This window comes from Mastigoproctus giganteus, chromosome 6 (assembly GCF_048544385.1).
Source record: "Mastigoproctus giganteus isolate SK-2022 chromosome 6, ASM4854438v1, whole genome shotgun sequence".
Taxonomy (NCBI): Eukaryota; Metazoa; Arthropoda; class Arachnida; order Uropygi; family Thelyphonidae; genus Mastigoproctus; species Mastigoproctus giganteus.
Window position 1 is genome coordinate 24,888,103 of NC_143580.1, and position 22,081 is coordinate 24,910,183.

At 39.0% G+C, this 22,081-nt stretch overlaps 1 protein-coding gene across 1 annotated transcript; it reads right to left on the reverse strand.

Annotated features, from left to right (window-relative positions):
- Positions 1-18,399: 18,399 nt before the first annotated feature.
- Positions 18,400-18,882, reverse strand: LOC150084102 (protein CFDP2-like). The gene has a single exon (XM_090376115.1). The coding sequence runs from the start codon at positions 18,880-18,882 to the stop codon at positions 18,400-18,402; it is 483 nt and encodes a 160-aa protein (XP_090232241.1).
- Positions 18,883-22,081: the final 3,199 nt, after the last annotated feature.

The window sequence follows — 22,081 nt, forward strand, 5'->3', positions numbered from 1 at the left end:
CCACAGAAAATGTAAGTGTATACCTTTTATGAATAATAGTTTTTCTTCGTCCGTTTCAGAGTATTCTGTATGATTTATTGAAATTTTGAATTTCAGTAAATCTCTTCACTAAATTCACTTCCATTTTTCATCACCCGTAATGAGAAAGTAGCAGGGAGGAACATTTGTCAAATACTTTTCCACGCAGACTAAATAATACAAAATAATTGTTCATAGAAAATACATAAAGCTATATTATATTATAAAAATGATTCACATTAATTTTCAATAAATTTTCGAGAAATTTTAAAAATATCTCAATGATTCCCCTAATAGCAGGTAATGCACAAACACATTTATAACGGGAACAACCCTCCGATAAATATCACATCGGTATATGATTGGTAGAAAACTTTTGTGAAAATTGCCTGTTTTGTGCAACGCATGGTAAGAAAACTGGTCTGCAAGCAATGAAGAAGCAGTTGAACAAAGTTAATCGATCTCAAGCGAGAACAGCAAAGTTCCCCCCTCCCTTCCCTCAGGTTTTCTGTCCAGCAATCCGAGCAGAAACGCACGCAATTTATGGACATGATACAGATGGACAAATAAGGCCTAGGATAAACCTCATATCACAGCTTCCTTGTTTTTTAATGATGTTACTCAGTCAGTAAGTGTACATCTGATTTGCTTTCCTGTGGACGGTACATGCATAGCATTCCTGCTACCTGCGTGATGGACAACTAGTGGAACACGAACATACACACTGCACAAATGTAGTACTATACTGATTTCTGGTCATTCACTTTCTGTATCATCATAAAGAACCACAGTGGAGTTGAATAGTATTTGCAAATTGTCCATTTCCAAGTACCTTTTGCCCTAGTGTGTAGCACAGTTGGTAAGATTGCCGTCCTCCCCACAGAGCGTGGAAAACATCTGAGTTCGAAATCCCTCGATGACGGGACGAATATTTTTGGGTCTTTTTCACAACGTGACCGAGTTAGTCGATCTCAGACGAGCATAGCAGACTCATTTTCTTCTGGAAAATCGGGTTTTTGCTCCAGCCAATAGAAAATCGACCGCAGACCACACTCGCAATTTACAGAAAATACACACGGAACAACAGTCCTTTAGTCGCTAATGCCTCCTAAAACCCAATAACAACAGCACAACAAGTAACTCTACTATGAACCTTATGGCCGACCGGGCTAGCCGGGTGGGTAAAGTGCCTGCCTGGCAACCCAAAGGTCGCGGGTTCGATTCCCGCCTCGTGCTTGGATCAAAGTACTGCAAAAACCTTGGGAGGTGCATTATGGCCACAGAAGCCTATGCGCCAACAACTACCAAAAAAAAAAAAAAAATGAACCTTATGAAAATATTACACATAACTCGCCTAACGCTTTTGATTTTAACTGAAAAACAACCCCTGCGTTGTTGTTGTCGGCTTCTAGGAGCAGCAGCGACTAAGCCCGTATTGAGTCGAATACAATATGTTTGTAAATTGCATGTGTTCTGTGGTCGATTTTCAGTTTCCTGGATGGAAATCCAGAGTATCTGAGAAAAAACCATGCTGTCCTCGTCTCAGAACGACTAACTCGGCCAAGTTGGGAAAAAAGCGCATAGAAATGTCCTCAAGTCATCGACAGCACTCGAACTCAAGTGTTTTCCACCAGGTGTGCGGCAAACACGATTTACCAACTCCATTCGAATTCCACAGTAAACATTAATGTATTAAAAAATATTAAATATAAATAAGACTATCACCTTGTAGGGATTGAAGACTATCATATTGTAGTGAATAATAAATACTAGGCGTACTTCAAATCAAAGCACCTAATGAACAGCCCTTGTGTGTAGCAAAGTCGTTAGAATCGCCATCCTCTCCACACCGCGTGGTAAACACCCGAGTTCGAGTCCCATCGATGAGTGAGGAATTTTTATGGGACTTTTTCACACCGTAGTTAATTAGTCGGTCTCAGGAGAGGTAGCATGGTCTTTTCTCCCGGAAATTCGGTTTTTTGGCCAGCAAACATAAAATCGACCAGAGGACACACGCAATTTACAGACAATAAACACGGAGTAATGTCCTTAGTCGCTGATGCTCACAAACCTCTACAACAAATCAAGAAATTGCATATTTTAATTATATAAATTCTTTAAACAAATGAAAATTTACAAATGAAAATTTACAAATGAAGTGTGAATACCGTATTATTTATTTATCCATTTTGATTTCGAGGCTTATTTTTCACAATTAGTGTAAAATTCTGCAAGTGAACTCTATCATTCGTGTCTATACCTACTTTATCTTTTCAGAATTTGATCGATTACGAAGTATATAATTACAAGAAACCTCTCTTTGGACCGACGTCTTCATCTACTGTAGTTTCTAACAAGAAGAACATATCCAAATTATTGCCATATAGGAATAACCGCCGACGGTGTAAAAACCTTCAGGGAATAACAGTGGTCACAGCCGCCAAAAAGGTAATTCATATACTAGTGTTCCTATCAGAAAAAAATAATATTAAAATAAATATACAGCGGTGCCCAAACCAGAAACCTCCAGAAAACCTGCGTGGAAAAGATCAGAAGTACACAGATCTAAGACCGGGAGCGAAAGAAAGGGGGCACATGGATTAAGTAACGACTATCACGATCACCTTGTCAACCACAGGCATGGTACCAAAGAGCCAATATAAGAACGTAGCGGCAATTGGGCTCCCAGAGATCACTTACATGGACCTCCAATAGCCCCGATCCTGAACACCTGTAGGATAGTCGAAAATTTCTCGCTCAACGGAAATAGTAAAATGACATGACACAACCACTCATCCCATGGACTTGGCACCCTTCACGGGGTGAAGAAAAAACTCCTTAAAGAGAGAAAGTCATAATAATAATAATTATGTTAAATCAAGGTCAAGAATTCATTTCTTAATGTCCATGTTTTTTTTATCGTAGGGAGCATTCCTCACTGTGGGTCAAGATGCCAATGGAGAATGGATTTTTACTGGTGGAGAAGATATGTTTTACTTTAGGACGCTCTCTGAGATAATGAACTTTAAGTAAGTTCCGAATTAAGATATCAATACAGTGATATTTTGAAGAAATGCTGTTATGACAATTTTGATACTTTTTGAACGGTTTATTTTCCAATAATGTTTGCTTCTTAAAATAATTAATATTTTATTTTTGGTATATTTTGTTAAAAATTGTTCACTTTAATCTTACGGAATAACTATAATTAAATCTTAACCTTTCCATTTATTGGAATTTTAGCTGAAACTTTACCAGAATTCATATGGAGCAGCTAAAATAATGCAGTGAGAAATGCATATAAAATGCACAAAGAACTAAAGTTTCAGGAAACATAAATATTCCTCAGAATGGATTATGCTCGATTTCCTATTTTCATTGAAATGTATATCATCAGTCTTTAGGGGAAAACCCTTCAGCTATATCTTCACCCAGCTTCTTTACCATGGCAACGAACATCTTGAAGAGTTTATAAAATTCATAAACTCTCAACACTCATCAAGTTCTTACCCAGTAAACTTTTAATTGAATTATTATTTTCAATTTTTGACATTTTTCAAAATAGGAACGACTACAGGTAACAACCGAGGTGATGAGGAGGACTTTTTACTCTCGTAAGAGATATATTTACTTGTCCTGGCTGTTTGAATTTACCAGTTTGGGGTTGCTCTTCATTTTGGCATATCAGGATAATTTTTTGATAGTCTTTCACACCGATGCTGCAGGTCAGATGCCTCACTAAATAAACAAATAAAAAATGTAAACTTAATAAGCTATTCTTGCTTGGAATGTCCAGTGGTACTTTTACTAATTAAAAGTTCCAGGAGTCGGATGCGAATCAGTAGAATAAGGCAAGTAAAGACCAGGAAATGTTTCGCGGGTATTACAACAAACCATCCTCAGACACGCTCTCTATCCACCCACAGACGCACTCCTACAAAAGACCGTCTTCCTGAGTATAACTTCTTGACCAGAAAAATAAATGAAAACAGGGCCAGCGAAGAGTCCTCTGTAGCCATCCTACAATTTGCTTCTTCCTTTTGCTTTCAATAAATATTGGCTAAAAGTACGTAAATGTTGATTATCATACGTTTGAACCCTTGGTTTTTAAGCCAATGGCTATTCCTATACTATCCACCTGCATCTGAATTACGTATATGTATAAAACTACGAACTTCAAGAGTGAGCTCTTGTAGTCAGGGCCTAATGTGGTCAGGGTAAGAGCCCTTGTGGTCAGATTTCAGTGCATCCTTCTATTGCAGTGACTTGGCATTAAGATATGAAATCTGTGGATGGTGTGAATCTCACTCTAGGTGAGTTGCATCATACTTCGCAAATATTACAGGATGAGTGATTACCGTTCCTGATTCATGGAATATTAGGCGGGTGTTGAAAATATTTTCAAAACTATATGGACTAACACCAAGATCTCTTTGGGAAAGCACAAATATTAGAAATGATAGGTATGTGAACTGGAAATCCAGAGACCTTTTTATGCGTCTATAACCTTTGCACGCATCTATAACCGAAATATGAATTAGGGCAAATTTACTTACTAGCAGAGCACCGTTTTTCCAAGTTCAATATTCACATATCATTTAATGAATGAAAGGCAATATGTTTGATCCCATAGAGATAACTCTGAGAGGGTACTTGACAGGAACTATAGTTCAATAAAGAAAATACCTTTACGAACGCAGAAATTAAAACGAAAGAATGAAATTTGAAACACGGAACATGAAAGAATGGAACTAATGCAAATAGCTTTCACCTAACATAAATTATGGATGCTGGCTTTAGAGAAAGTTATTACGTTGTTTCATATGAATGCAATCCAAACATTCTATCAAAAGAAAGGAGCAAAACATGATTTTGTTGCAAATTAGTTGCGCAAATCAACATCAGACAAAAAACAGTCTTTCAAGGCAACATTAAAATGTAACCTTGCAAACCACGTAACTACAAACAGCCAGTCATAGCAGACTATTTACATTGTAGTACTCATAATCCTAAAACTCAACTGGTGCTATAAGCGCAAAAAATCGCTATTCTGAAAGAACAAGTCGAGGTGAAGCAGAAACTACCACTTGAGGGTCGAAGGAGCATAACCAATCTGATTGAACAACTACCTTTACTGGCAAAATGTCAAGTCCAGCTGTCCAGCGTCTTTTCATATTTCTCTGCTACTATCAGTGTTAACAATGTTATTCAAAACAGCTCTCCTGGCCTTCACGTATCTGCAATATTACATCGCCACCACCACCAGCCGCATTGTACAGACACCTAGGATGAAAGGTCTATAGCCTCAAGGTGCTTCTGCCATGTACTATCCTTCCATCAGCGAAACAGCAGGAACTGTTTAATGAGACGCTGCAAAGTTTTACCATTCCACGACTATCCAGTGTTGGTGTTCCTAATTCCACTGAAATGATGCTTTATTGTTTTTTCTGACAGAATTGGAGCTTTGTTCATTCATTCGCTGCGATATCCTACCTCAAAAATTGGCGTGCTGTAGGAAAGCGGAACATGTTCGGAACCAGTTCCAAAGATCTATCTAGTTGAGCACTCATTTGTTTTAGATTAAAAAACTTGTTGAACTGGGTAATTCAACGCGCATCAATAGTAAGTTTTCCATTTATTAGAATTTTCAGCATTCTTTTGTTTTTTATGTAGAGTGAAGATGCGGTATCCAGCGGATGAAGAGTTTGGAATGATGACCAATATCAGCTTTACAGGACTCATTGGAATGGTTTACAGTCAGGTAAAGTTATCTTTAGACTTTAAAACATAATTGCATAGCAGTGCATTACAACTTGTATTAATAAAAATTATTATTAATTAAATAACAGAATGTCATGCATTGTATTTATCTATTCTATAATTGTCGATGAGAAGCCGGAAGTCTCCTTCAACTCTGATGGACTCTCTTGGACCTGTACGAAACTCTGGAGAGCCCATCATTGCGTGTGTGTATTATATGCTATTGTGATGTACCAATGGCCTCTTAACTACCAGGTAGTAGTAATAAAGTGGCTAGGGAAGAATCAGCTAATCTGATCCCAGAAGGGTTAAAGAAGAAATACCAACTGCGTGCATATTATCCGCTTTCATCTAGAGGAAGCCCATGATAGCAGAAGGAAGAGATCCCACACCGGTGTGGAATATCCCTGTTCAGTGGTAACCTATTGCAGAAGGGACTTTCTCTGGGAAATACTACACCAGGTACAAGGAATCTGGTGTCAGGAAGCAGGAGGCACTTGGGAGGTGATTGGAAGAGATCTTAAGAAGTCAGCAATAATTCTACTCCAGAAATGGGTCTGTGCAGTGAAATCCCATACTGGATTCATAGAGCCTACTATCATCAAAAAGAAAGCTGCCGATAAATGAAGAGAGTTAGCGGGTATCCTATTGCAAAACTGGAGTCTTCATGGAGAAAACCTACATCAGGCTCAAGAAGCCTGGTGTTATCACGAAAAGGAGCACCTGGAAATTGAGAAGAAGAGAACAGATATACACTTCATTATCTGATTTAAAACGTCAACTGGTCTCATTCGAATAAGTATGCAATCCTTCCTTAAATTTATATTTACAGGAAACTACATTGATTCACTCTAATCCTCTGATCCATCACTAAAAAATCATACATTATGCTATCATGTGGGTTATCTTTCAGTTCAGTTTCGTGTCCCTGCCCAGATAGGGCAGCATAATTCTAACAACGGAAGAATTATACTAGTATATTGTTGTTTTGTTCATTTGAAGGGAGAAACTACAGGAAAATTTCTTTATAAAACCAAGTTTTTAAATATGGTAAGAGTTGCTTGCATATGATTAGATTGGATAAGACTGTCACAAGAAATATAAAACTTTATATCGTTTGCATAAACGAGGAGTTTTAATCCTGCAGAGATGGATATGTGGGCTAAGTTGTTGAAATAAACATTAAAGAGAAGTGGGCCCAAAGCAGGACCTTGTGGAATACCGATTTGAAAAGAGAAATGCTTGGAGAAATGACCATTAAGTGACACTTGATAAAGGAAACAAGAAGATTATAATGAATCACTCATAAGTATATCAAGTGGAAATCTGCTGTACACCAATGGAAACAGTGAAAGGAGCCTAGGTGGAGTTAGGTTTCTGGTGTATAAAGATATAACAAACAACATTTTGGAATTCAAAAGTACATCACCAAGGGTGTCAAGACTAATACTCAAGATTTCTAAGAGGTACAAGCTAAAGGTTATAATGATTTATGCACCAACATCGAGACATGATGATGACGAGGTTGAAGAAATGTACACCGAAATTATTGAGAGTCTTCTAGATGAGCAGAAAACACACTACACTATTATTATGGGGAACATCAATGCTAAGGTTGGAAAAAGACAAAACAGCGCAGAAAGGGAAACTATAGGAAATTTTGGAATTGGTAGAAGAAATAAAAGAGGTGAAAGACTTGTGGAATTTGCAGAATCTCAAGGATTGTCAGTAAAGAACACTTTTTTCAAGAAAAGGGTGAAAGGAAAGTGGACAAGGAAGAGTGCAAATGGATTAACAACTAATGAAATCGACATCATCCTCACTAACAGAAGATATATCGTGAATGATGTTACCGTTCCGGATAAGGCAAATGTTGGAAGTGATCACAGAATGGTAAGATGCACACTTGATATAGATATAGGAAAGGAAAGGAAAAAACTGATTCGGGTAAATAATACGAAGGTCTTTGAGATAACAGAAGAGGAGAAAAACAGTATGCACTGGAACTTAATAACAAGTTTGAGCTTCTACAGACTGCTCAGGGCCAAGATATCGACGAGGAACACTATAACTTTCTGAAAGTGATAAAGATCAAGAAACCTATAGGGAAAAAAAGAAATCCAAAGAAGAAAAACATAATCAAGAAACACTTGTCATGATGAACCGAAGACGATAAATGAAGAACAAGAAAAACACTGACAAGGAGAAAATTGAGTACACTGAGTTATGCAAAGCCATTAGAAAGAAGCTCAGAGAGGACATAAGACGATTTAGCAAAGGGAAAAGTAGAACAAGCATTGAGGGAAAACAGAGGACTTAAATCAGCAGCCATGAGCAGTAATACAGTAAGACAAATGATACTGAAACTGAAGAATAGCGATGGTGTTTTTATAAACAGCAGAGAAGTCATAATTAAAATAGCAGAAGACTACTATAAAGAGTTATACAAGAGCGAGGGAGTGATGCCAGCATTGGGGAAGATGGATTGCAAAGTAGCAACACATAAGACATACCCCATTTTCTTCCTGATGAGGTAGAACATGCGTTACTGTAGAGTTGTTAAAATTGGGAGGAAGACACATAACACAAAAACTGGCAAGGCTCTTCACAAAGTGCATTAGAAAAGGTGTGACGCCTAAGCAGTGGAATAATCCAATCATAGTTTTGCTGCATAAGAAAGGAGATAAATCAGAAATTCGAAATTATAGATCAATTAGCTTGTTATCCCACATCTACAAGTTGTTCACAAGGGTCATTACTAACAGATTAGAAAGAATACTTGATGGGAATCAACTGAAAGAGCAAGCTGCTTTAGGATAGGATTGGCAACTATGGAACACCTTCACGTAATGTCACGGCTAATGGAGAAAGCAAATGAATATAAAACACCATTATGCTGGTATTTGTGGATTATGAATGGGGGCTTTTGACTCCATACAGCATAAGGCAATGTTTGAGGCACTGGAAAGGCAAGGTATCTATACCTTTTCTTTCCAGTGCCTGAAACTCCATATATTATGATTTTGAAGAAAATATATGAGAACGCTACCTCCTTTATTAGACTAGACAAAGACAGTAATAAATTTAAAATTGAGAAAGCAGTTCGACAAGGAGTCACAATATCTCCGAAGCTGTTTATTGCTGCCCCTTGAGGAAGCTTTCAGTAGATTAGACTGGTCGCAGAAAGGAGTCAATGTGAATGGAGAGTACCTAAACCATTTACGATATGCAGATGACATTGTGGTCATAAGCCACAATCCCAAAGAATTAGAGGAAAATCTTAATCAGTTATGCACAGTTAGTAAGGATTTTGGACTAAAGATGAATATGGCTAAAACAAAAGTATTGACGAACAAGTACGGCATAGCAAGGGATATAATGATTGAAGGAGCAGTAATTGAAAAGGTGGAGTCATATACTTATCTGGGACAAGTTAACAAATGGCCGTCATTTAGCGCAACCACGATTTCTCGAGCTCCTGAATTTCGAATTATTTAATGTGTTTAAAGTGATTTCTTCCACTGGAAAAGTGTGCCAGCTGAAAGAACTAAGCAAGCGGATTACGTCGTTGAGAAAATTCTGTTATTAGCAGAGTTATCTTGTAAGAACTCTCTCGTTATCTGCCTAATCTCATTAGGCTTAGCATTCTGCTGGCCGCGTTCTAACACGTTTTGCTGTAGTTACATGCGCATTGTCGATAATTAGGCTTAGCTGTTTCACTACTGTATTTCTCTTTGGAAATAAGAATCCGGGGTTTGAAGGATATTGGCTCATTCCCACTGGAAGTTTGCTTCTTAGTTTGAACATTATGTATGAACCGTTTTTAGTGTCTGCGGAGTTTTCATGACAACCCTGCTAAGAAAACAGGAGGTTGGACAGTTTTAGTGTGTTTAATTTAATTAGAATCGAAGCGGTGAATATGCCACCGTGGCCCCCTAACCACGCTGCTGTGTATTTTTAGTGCTCTATGTTTAATCAAAAATTTGTGTGTTTAGTTGTCAAAGTATGATAAATTTTTGTACGGCCGTTTTCAGAATTTAATGAGCTCTTTGATGAACATGTTGTTTCTGCAATGAAGTTAAAAGGTAACTTTTTAATTATATTTCATAATTTTAATGCTGGCTACATCAACTTTTAACGTACGTGATGTATTCTTATAAGCTTATAACAAAGCAATAACTAAGACCTTGATCGGAGTCATTTGGTACCTACTCCAAAGTAGTTTTGGAAAAGTTAACTCCCACAGAGATTTGAACCATAATCATAATTGTAAGTAGACAATTGTTTCCCTGCCTCAACAAATTTGACTGCCACGTATAACAACGTTAAAGCTATAGAAACTCGGAGACCAGGCCTTTTGTGATTGTCACGCAGAAATCGGCTTAGAAGAGCAACGAAAACTGAACTCGGCGTGTTTTGAGTTTTCTCGGGGAAAAAGCAAGCTTTTTTCATAACCGACGATGGGGAGAACAGAGACATGCCTGATTTGCAAGAATCAGGTAAAAAATACGCTTTTCTGTATAAGCTGCAAAATTGAATATTGTCTCAAATGTGCCTCAGTGGCGCATAGAACATTTAAGAAAATGAAGCAAAAAAAAAATTAATGGATTTGTGCTGGCTGTACTGCAACAGAGATAAACCGAACCGGGAAAATATCTGATAAAAAACGAAAAGAAGCGCTCTCTAAGATTATTGTTGAATTATCAGATGATGAAGTCTCTCTTGAGAATTCAGAGATAAAAACCCTTGGATCCAAATTCACTCTACAAGACACCAATTGTACAGACACTCTACAGTTAATTAATAAAATTTGTTCAGAGCAAAACTCGTCAATAAATCGAAGCAACACAAATCATCATGACTTGAAATCCCATATAGATGAGTTACAAATCAGACTAGATACGGTCATTACCAACCAGGACCTTTTAAAACAGCAAATCCGCACGATATTAACAACTCAACAAGAACTCATAATGAGTTCTGAAAAAGAAGAACGGAACAAAAAACTCAGCGAACAAGTTACCACGATCTATAATATGATGCGCACGTCAAGGAACAACCATGCTTCATTTTGCAATATGCATGGAATGGAACTTAAATCAAAAGGGGTAGATGCAGTCAAGAGCAGACCATCTGAACATAACAACATGAATGAAAATTCTGATATGAATAACATGGTCAGTATACAACTTTTGTCGCGAGATGTTCCATCTGATGTAATTTCAAAGAATCGTAATACCGCTAAACCGATCCCCCCTGCGGATATCCTCAATAACTGTCATAACGAAGCACCCAAGTTAATCAGTTGCAAAACGCCGGGGTGTATCAGGGGTGAAATAAGTTTTTCGTCGCAATGCTTGTTGCAACCGTCGTGCACCAATGACAAATTAACTGTTTCTCAGGCCCGGAGCAATAATAATGCAATAATCCAAACCGATATCTCTTTGCCAGGAACAGTGTCAACGGCCGCACTGTCAATACAGGACAACCCAAGGCCAGAAATCCAGAACGAGTCAATAAGCAAGTCTGTAGCAGATGAGTTGCAAAGAAATTTCATACCTGTGTTAATAGATAAACTGATGTCTGCTCTTAATGATCTGTATACCAATATGCAAATTAAAACCGGATGTTTCAAAATTCATAAGTTTTCCAAACAAAATGAACCAGCTAACAGAATCAATACTCAAATCACCGCCCAATCCGCAGAGAAAGATATTTTGACCTCACACAATCCCACCGAATTGGAATGTTGCCCAAATACTCAGGGAGACAATCACCTTTCAGAGGAACCTCAATTCCCTAATGTAGCAAGCAGCGAAGTCCCGGTCATGAATTCGTGTCAAGCAGCTGAACAGAGGTGCGATCCACAAGTGGAAGCCCACCAAATTAGCATCCTACCTCCAAAATTGACCTCAGTTTTACCATCTGTGCTGCTGTCTGAAAGCAGCCATTACTCACCTGTCATGAACAAACAATCTTGGGCAAAAATCGCTGCTACCCGTTCTATTTCATCTCAATTAACAGCTAATCAAAACCCTCATTTCCCCAGGACACCCTTTCAAATTAAGAGCCACCCTACCAATATCAAGGAAAAGTGTCAGATTAGGATTGGTACCTCCACGTCCTCTATTCTGAAATCGATGAGCATGCCTTCCACCTCCCAGCACAGAAGTCTTTTTATTTCCCGACTGGGGCCACTGACACCTGCTGAGGAAATTGAGGCTGCAATGAGTAAAGAACTGCATACCAAAGTATCTGCAAATTTACTCAAGAAAACGCAAAATTACTCGTCCTTTAGAGTAGTTTGCGAAAGTCGGGCGTTCAGATCTGTTGCATCCACATCTGTATGGCCAGTTGGCACTTTAATCAGGCCTTTTTATGATCCGAAAGACCCAAAACCATCCATTTCCACTTCATCTTATGAGCAAAACCGAAAGACGACACAGCTTCCCCCTGCATGACTAACAAATTGTGAAACTACACTAGTGTCTCTCGACTGTCGAAAACCACTGCACCACATGTCCAGCTCCAATCACTTTCTTGCCCCTGCTGCTGCTTATAAACATACCGATATGACACCACATAACCCTGCTTTTCAATCACTTTCAATTAACAGGATAATTTCCACAAAGCCTAATCTGTTCAAAACAATCTACAAATAGATCAGCACTTATAAAAATTCCCTTTCAACTCACCCTGAGAATTTTCTACCAAAATGTCCGGAGTCTCCAAAATAAGCTTGAAACCCTCGAACAACTCTTGTTGTCCAACAGCATGGATGTAATCTGTCTATCAGAAACATGGCTTCAACCTGACCGACCAGGAGTCAATAGCCTATGCTCCGGCCGCTGGATTTTCATCGTTCTTCACGTCAAGATCTCAATCTAGAGGTGGCGGTGTTTCCATCTTCGTCAAAGATTCCAACCTGAAATTTGCGCACGTCACATCTAGCAACTCCTTATTTTATGAAGCAATACTCGTGACTGTGAAGCTTAATGCCTGTTTAATCGATTTAACGGCAATCTACATACCCCCAGCTCCAGATACTGCAACAGTTGACGATGCTACCGGCTGGATAATGAGCAAGTTACACCCGTCTGCTACGCACATACTGTGCGGCGATTTTAATCTTCCACCCCACCTGAGCCCTCTCTTTCAACGACTAATGAACAATCTCTCTCCATTAAAGTTGACGATTATCAATGAGGAGCCAACGAGAGGCACCAATCGCCTTGACTTGATTCTATGTTCTGGAATTTGCAGAGTCGACATTCCACCAGAAACGTCCTTCAATTCAGATCACGACCCAATTGCATTACTTCTTGTTCTACCTATGCCCAACTTCAATTGCCATAATACTGTTGAAAAGAAAATCATATTCTCTCCGAATTTTCTGGATCCAAAAAAGTGCCTCGAGGCAGCGCAGTCTATTCCATGGCATGTGCTTGATTGATGTGACCCAATCCTCGCAGTTGATCTAATCACTAGATGGATAAATACAGTCACCCTCTATGCGTCAGCTTAAACCGTACACATTTCTCCAAGAACTAGAGCTTGGTGGACCAAAGATCTAGCGTGCAGTTTCCACAACAAACAGTATCTTCACAGGCAGTGGAAAATCTCTGGCACAACCCAAGATCGAATCCTATACTCCAGAGCAAGAGCTATGTTCAACAGACTCAAGGCATCAGCATTAAAGAGATACACTGATGCTACCTTGTCTAAAGGAAAAGCGCCATACTCATCAAGACAGTCGCATTAATTCAAATCTTGATCTAGATAACTGGATGGACTACATTTCAAGATTCAATACCAATTCCGCCTCTGCTGAAATTCCTCTCCAAAACTCCCAATTTGCTCCTACTGATGACCTTTCCATAATTTCCATCACAGGACAGCAACTGATATATGCTATTAACTCCCTGCGACCATCTAGTACCGCAGGCCATGATAAGATACCGCATTTCATAATTAAATGCCTTAGCCCCTATATTCTAGATGCATTACACTCAATCTACAACTCTATTCTTCCCACACGAGTTTTCCCTGCTCAGTGGAATGAATACTCTGTGAGGCCACTGCCTAAGGTCAAAGCACCAACAAGCCTAAAAGATTTCAGACCAATCTCAACTTCTTCCACCCTCCTCAAACTTCTAGAAAAGGTACTCCTTCCGGAATTAAACAAACAGCTGATGCCACAGAAGCCGAAACGGTTCCATTTCGCAGTCGAAAATAGATCCACCATAACAAACCTCATGGCCGCACAGACATCAATTCTTCAAGCCTTCGAAACTAAATCTGAATAACTATAGTGTACGCTGACATTGAAGCTGCTTTTGACAGCCTAGACCTCACAGCCCTTCTCAGACTCCTGCAATTCTTCTTCAGGATTAATGGAGACCTACTAGCTTTCCTCACCGCCTTATTGAAGAATAGAAGTGCCCACCTCACTTTGAAGAAAACCCACTTTACAAGAAAATTTAATGCAGGAGTCCCTCAAGGTGGTGTCCTGTCTGGCCTTCTCTTCTCAGCGATTCCGATTCCTTTCATGAGTCATCGTGATGATGCTCTAATATATGCCGACGATATAAAGTTTCTTACCTTAATCCCACCGTCTGCAAACCCAATGGAAATTACGTCTTCCATCACAGAGAACTTGACCACTCTTTCAACTTACTTGAAGATGTTTGGATTAAACCTTAACCCGTCAAAATCTGCAATAATGACTTACTCATTGAAACAGCAACCAACAATAATTCAACCTTCAGTTTTAGGTACTCCAGTGGTTACCTGCCATAAAGATGTCGGGGTCTATTTTGATCCGAAGCTGAAATTTAATGATCACACAGAATACCTCCGGAAGCGTTTTAACACCCTACGCTGGAAAGCGAAACAACACTTACTTCATTCCAACGATGCCGCAACCACTACCAGATATCTTCAAGCCACTGTTTATCCGGCTATTTTATACGCTGCTGAAATTTGGGCATCTGCGTCGCCTTCACTTCAAAAACGGGTGTTCTCGTGTGAATACTGGACCCTGAAATGGTCCACAAATAAGCATCGCCGACCCCCTCAATTGAGAACAACTGACATGGCTGAGCAGCTAAATGTACCCAGGCTCCGAAGTTAATTGACAGCAGGCGTTTAATGACTTCAGTAAAAATGTACACAGGAGTAATAAACGCCCCAAACATCTGGGATTTCTGTCAGTGGCACAATCCTACGCCATCCTTGAGGTCAGAGCCCACACTGATCCTCAAATACAACCGGTTGAAACTGTGTAGTCGGTTCCTACCTGCCCAGGCACTCCCCAAAATTCAGGCACTGCTCCGCCTTGGAGACGACCTTCAGAAATTAGCTACCGACTACAAATACCGTCACATGCTCCTCGAGTGGATTCCATCTGTGGAACTGGGATAATTTCCTCCATATGACGTTTAGTCCTCATTTTTCATTATTATAATTTACATGTTTGTAACTCATAATTTCCATGTAACGGTATTTTTTTCCTTTTTGCCAATTAATTTCATTTATAATTTCATTTACAATGTAAAACTCCTGGCCATGTCGCCGTGTTGAGTATTATTGTCTCTAGTACATGTCCTGTACTTATTAGCAATAAAGAATTTATTTATTTATTTATTTATTTATTATTAGCTGTAATAATGATAAATGGCTGGAAGTCAAGAGAAGAATAAATTTTGGACGGATAGCATTCGGGAAATATAGAAACATACTGAAGAGCAATATCCCAGTTTATCTAAAACATAAAATAATGAACTAATGTATACCCCGACAATGACTTATGGAAGTGAAACTTGGGCACTCACCAAAAGAATGGAAAAGAAGCTGAGAACTACACAGCGAAGAATGGAACGAATTATATTGGAAATTAGGCTGTTAGATAAGAAGAGAAACACATGGATTAGGCACCAAACTCAAGTAAAGGACATTCTTATCACAACTAAAGAACTAAAATGGTCTTGGGCAGGACACATAGCTCGAAGACATGATGACAGATGGGCTAAGAGAATAACAGAATGGTGCCCAAGAGGAGCTAGAAGAAAACCTGGAAGACAACGGCGGAGGTGGATAGATGAAATTCATGAGTTTGGGGTAGTAAATGGATGGCCATTGCACAAAACAGGAGGAACTGGAAAGTTGCTGGAGAGGCCTTCATCCTGCAGTGTATTGAAAATGGCTGATGATGATGATGATAAAGGTGGTCCAAGACAGAATCTGAGAGCCTATGAAGAATTAGATTCGTCATGCCGTAAGATGCAAACTTACATTTTAAAATTTCGTGATTGATAGAACCAAGAGCCCTTGACAGATTAGTGTATCCCACACCACACCACACAGTGACTCTTGTCAATTTCAGAAAAAACAAACTGCCAGACGGTCCCGAGGTGTGTGATCACCGATTCCCCTGGGCGGAAACTATGAAGTTCAGTGCCCAGTAAAGTACGACTAATTTCGTAGAAATAATCATCATCATCATCAAACTCTAAAGGCTTCGCTTTGTCGCTGCAATCATACATCTCTGTCTTCTGCTGAATGTTTCATTTCCTCATGTCCCCTAAATTTCATTTTCCTCATCAGATTTTCCAGAATTTTCTTCCTTGGTCGTCCCCTTCCTTTCTTTCCCTTTCCCAATATTTTTCCTTCTGAGATATTCACTAAGCATTTGTTATGTCTTAGGCTGTGTCCTAAAAATTTAGATTGTCTTTTTGCCGTAGTTGTGAGTAGCTGCCGTATTTCGTGCATCTCGTTCAAGAAAGATTCGTTGAATCGTCGCTCTGTCCAGCTAATCCTCTATATCTTCCTCCAGACCCACATCTCCAAAGCCTACAGTCTCTTGATATCTTGCTTGCATGATGTTCAGGTTTCACTTCCATAAAGCAGCACACTCCAAACGAATGACTTAGCAAACTTTTTCCTGGTCTCCCTGTCAATGTGTCTGCTGGTTAGAATATTTTGCTTGTTACTGAAAGCTTGCTTGGCAAGGGTGATTCTTCTTCTAATCTCTGTAGCGCACCAGTTGTCCTGGGTAATGAAATTCCCCAAATAACAAAACTATTTTACTTGTTCCACTTTGTTGTTCCCCATTTTGATGTTTGTTTGAAGTTGTTCATAATTCTTGGTGACGACAAATATTTTAGTCTTTTGTGCATTTATCTATAGATGTGAATCCTGCAGCCTTAATGATAGCCTTTCCAACATCTTACACAGCTCCTTCTCTGAGTCAGCTAATAATGCTATATCGTCTGCGAATCTGATGCAGTGAATCTGTTGTCCATGAATCTTGATACCCTTTGCTTCCTGCTTCATTTTTCTTATGGATTCCTCGATGAACATGTTGAAAAGGTATGGGGATAAAGAGCAACCCTTTCCTGATCCGTGCTTCATTTATGGTACCATTAATATCTATTTCAGTACGTTGTGTCTTGTACAGATGCAGGATAAGCCTTCTGTGTCTCCAGTCCAGCAAAGTTTTTCATGACTCTGAACAACTTCTTCCAATTTACGTTATCAAAGGCTTTTGTATATCAACAAAAGCAATGTATGTTCTCCTATTCATTTCCATTCTTCTTTCAAGAATTGTTCTCATTGTTAGAAGCGCCTCCCTTGTCCCACATCCAGCTCTGAAGCCAAACTGATCTTGATCGATGACCATTTCTATTCCTTTCTTGTTCCTGTTGTGCACTACATTCAAGATGATTTTGGATGCATGGGATAGTAGGGTTATAGTCCTGTAATCGACACAGTCATTAGCATTTCCTTTCTTTGGAAGAGTGGTTGTTCTGCTTTTATTAAAGTCATCTGGGATTTCACCACTTTCATAGATTTTTTGTATCACTTGATAAAGTCTATCTTTCATGTCTCCTCCCATATTCTTGAGTTGCTCCGCCTGGACATTGTCTGGTCCTGCTGCTTTCTTGTTTCTTAATTGACTTAATGCTAATTCAAATTCACTGCTTGTAATTGTTGGGCCTTTAGCGTCCTCTTCCACCTTGTCTTCTGTTTCAATATAGTCGTTCTCATCAATTGTTTCTTCTCCACAGTAGAGTTCGTCTAGATATTCCTTCCAACGCTCACCAATTTCCTCTGGGTACATCAGTAGGTTCTCTTCTTTGTCTTTAATCATCGTGCTCCTCGTTTTGGGACTGTATTGTAATGACTTAATCTTCCTATACGCTTTGTCTGTTCTTCTCTTTGTCAAGTCCTCGTCAATGTCTTCTGCCATTTTATTCATCCAGTCTTATTTTTCATCCGGACATTTGGTTGTAATTAGGTTCTTTGTGTATCTATAATTTTCCTGACCTTCCTCTGTGGATATTTTCCTATATTTGTTACGTCTTTGTATGAGTTGTAGTATTTCTTTCGTGATCTGTGGTTTCCTTGGACTAAAGCTCCTCCTTCCTAATGTCTCCTGCCTTACTTTTAATATATCTTGCTTTATCAAATCCCAGTTGATCTCTCCTGTGATGTTAGCAATGGTTTCATTTGTTTTCTCTTCGTAATTCCTCTTAGCATGTTCATATTGTAATTTATCCAAATCCCAGCCAGTCCTTCCAATTCGTTTGAATTTCTTAAATGTAAGATTGCACTTTGCCATCACGAGACAGTAGTCAGTGTCAACTTCTGCTCCAGGATAACTGTGGCTCGATTAATTTGGTTGCTGTATCTTGTCTTGACTAGTATGTAATCAATTTTATAGCGTTGTATATCACTTGGAGCTCTCCAGGTGTACCTTCTTCTCTGTGGTACTTCAAATATGGTATTGGTTGTCACCATATAGTACTGTTCACAGAAGTCGAGCAGTGTGTCGCCTCTGCTGTTCCTGTTTCCCAGTCCAAACTTCCCAACTCCTACTCTATCATATTGCGACCCAATCACGGCATTGTCGTCGCCCAGGATTACAACGTTGTCACCATCCTTTGTCAATTTTAAGAAATCCTCGATTTTCTCATACATCTCTTCTATTTCCTGGTCCTCACTGTTAGATGTCGGGAAGTACACCTGAATAATTACTAGGTTTCTGGGTGATGTTTTTATTTTCACCCTCAGCAGTTTGTCATCAACATGGTAGGTGTTCATAACATTCTAGAAATAATAAATTTGAAAAATTTGGAACTGCTATTTAGAAGAGTTATTGGAAAAAATTCTGATCTTCAAATTTAGATTTTGTTTTGTGTATAAATGTGATACAGATTAGATGTGTGTTTTGTGTAATTTTAAATTGGATAGGATCGGGGAATACACTCAATACATTGCTTTACAAAATTATGAGAACAGCAGAAAAGGTGGTGTAACTCGTGCAACTTGTTATGAAGCTGGGCAAAATTTGGTAGGTCGTGTACCTTAGATTAACGATGAAATGAGGAGACAGAGGGAAACATCGGACAGGTATAATGGACATTTGTAGGGGTTGTATAAAAATTACCAAAAAAGTTCTCATTACAGAAGTTGATACAAGATGCTCTAAAATATGGTTGTATGACATCAGTGCGGCGTATTATCCCCTCCAACGGCTAAACAGGCCTGACAGTAGTGAACCGTGTTTGATATAAGCGTGTGTATAAGATGCTGTGGCAACAAATCCTATTCTTCCATCAGCGCAGACTTTAACTCATCAAGTGACCGAGGAACTGGCTGTCAGCGTGCAATGCGATGCCCAAGGGCGTCCCACATATATTCAATCGGATTTAAGTCTGGTGATTGTGCTGGCCACTACAGTCGTTGGAATCTTCAGTTTCAAGATGGTCCTCCACCACTTGAACTTTATGTGCATCAAAATAAAATCTGTCCCAATTGCAGCCCTAAAGAGTCGCACATTGGGTTTGAGGATTTCTTCTAGCTACCTTTGGGAAGTTACGGTAACGCTTCAGGTAATAAAATTAAAGTAGTTGTTTAGTTTATTTATTTTAAAAGAAAAATACAAACAAAACATGGTTATGTCTCCAAGTCAAATATGAAAAGGAAACCTAATTGCCATTAAACAGTTACAACCAAAAAAATATTATTATTACAATTAGGGTTATAATTAGAAAGGTGATTCTGCATCTTGAATTACAAAATACCTTAATATTCACTATGCAGACCAAACAAATAGTCAATGTCTGTTGAGGGGTGTTTCGGGAGAAAATCCATTCGACCTCGCCCGAGACCGACTAATTCAGCCTACATTGTGATAAGGACTTTAAAAAAGGGTTATGCAAAACACCTGCTATGCTATGCAAACCACATAAGCACCAAATTTAAATGCAGTCTTATTTTAATAGTGAACTATTTTAAAATTCATTTTATGATTTTTAGACATCTGATCTGACGGCAAATAAGTTGTCTATTAACCATCGAAGAACATTAGGAGCAGACGCAATTCATCCGCCTATGATCCTAAGACTAGTATTTGTAACAGAATCTCCAAGAACAATCAAAACGTCTATGGTGATATTTCTTCCTTTCAGTGGACAAGTAAGCAGTTTTCAATCTCATTACCCTTTAACACCCAGCTAACCAAACCATTATGATTAAACTTGAATATAGCGATTAGTTGAATGTAAAATGTTAAGGACGCACCAAGTTATACAAACAATTAAGAGGAAGCTTTATTCTCAAGATTGTTGGATGTGTTTAGGATAATTATATCGATAGAAGTTGTTGTTATTGGTACTTCTAGTGACAATTTAATGACACAAGGGATTGCTCACGATAAATTTAATGGTTCAAAATATGGTCAGAGGTTTTCATATAAATTTGTCTTTCAATATCGGAACAGCTCATCAAATTTAATGTTATTTTCAAGAACCGTTTTTTAGGATTTTGTTGTGAGGTTTTTTTAGGTGCATCAGAAAATCTTTCATCCAGCAAAGGCAAATCGATTTTATGGATTTTGCCTTTGCTGGATGAAAACCTCAATCCAGCAAACCATGCGTTTCCATGAGAAAAACAAGTATTTCCTACAAATGAATTTCAAAGTTCATATATTTCTTCTCCTGTTCCACTAATAAGGTTTAAACTGATTTTCTTTCAGTTGTGGTTGTCTCTGAGCTTATGTACCCTCTTAGCTTCTGTCTGCATGTTCTGGGTGCTCAGGGTGTCTTCGATTCTGTATGATGGCCCTTCCTTCACTTGGTTTAGGATTATGTGGCTCGTATACGCAGACTTTCTATCTCAGGGTAAGGTTATGCATACCTCAATTTATTTATTTATTAAATCAGTTTATTTAACCAATAAATATGGTCTACAGCCCCTACACAACCATTCAGCCAGGTGGGAGATCAGTTATGCAATTAATTAATTACATTATATATAACACATCCATTGCCCAACCATTAATATCCGGACAACTCTCCTTTAGACAAAAAAAGAGCTTCTATTTTGTCATTTAATGTTTTGTGCTGAAACCTTTTGCTTTTATGACGCTCTTCAATCTTCGCGGCATACCCTCAACCATCTTTTTATAAATGTCAGGTGATATGTTCTCCACTCGGCCTTTGACGCAGCCACCAATTAGGCCTTGTTCTTTAGATGATCTCGACGTGCACGTACCCGGCGATCAGTACATCCCAAATATGCTCGATAGGGTTAAAATCAGCTGGCAAATCAAACTTTTCCACACCCATGTCCTCAAACCACTCTGTTACGACCCGAGCAGAATGACATGGTGCGTTGTCTTGCTAATACAGGTATGGGCCTTCCCCGAAGTATTGGCATAATGTTGGAAGTGTATAATTGTCCAGGCTACATGGTATAGCATGGTTTCGTCGATGGTTTTGTCGATAACGACTAATGGGCCCAAGCCAAACCATGAAACGAGTTCCATATCATGACACTGTCTCCACTAAACTTCATCGTTGGGAGGATATAATCAGGAAGGAACTGTTCCCCCTGGCATTCGCCACACCAAGGAACGGCCATCAGACTGGTAGAGTGCGAACCTCGACTAGTCTGCTCATAGGACTGGTTTCCACTACTCTGCAGTCCAGGATTCGACCTCCTTACACCATGTTAATCGGCGTCCAGCATTTTTGAGGTGATGATTGGCTTGTGAACAGCTGCACGACCATTCTAACCCATATCAAGGAGTGCCCTTCGTATGGTACTAATGGCAACATTAGTCCCAGTCTTCTCACAGATGGTTTGTGTGACTTGAGACAATGGCAAATTGCGATTTGCGTGCACAGTTCTTCGCAGAATTTTCTTGTCCCTTTCTGTTAGTTTTCGGAGTTTGGCCGTTTTTTGACAGAATCAGTCCCATTCCTCTGCCATTTACATATGACATCACTAACCATTG

What these genes read in the sequence shown, in the direction of transcription:
- LOC150084102 (XM_090376115.1), bottom strand. Translation starts at nt 18,882, where the DNA reads ATGAACACCTACCATGTTGATGACAAACTGCTGAGGGTGAAAATAAAA.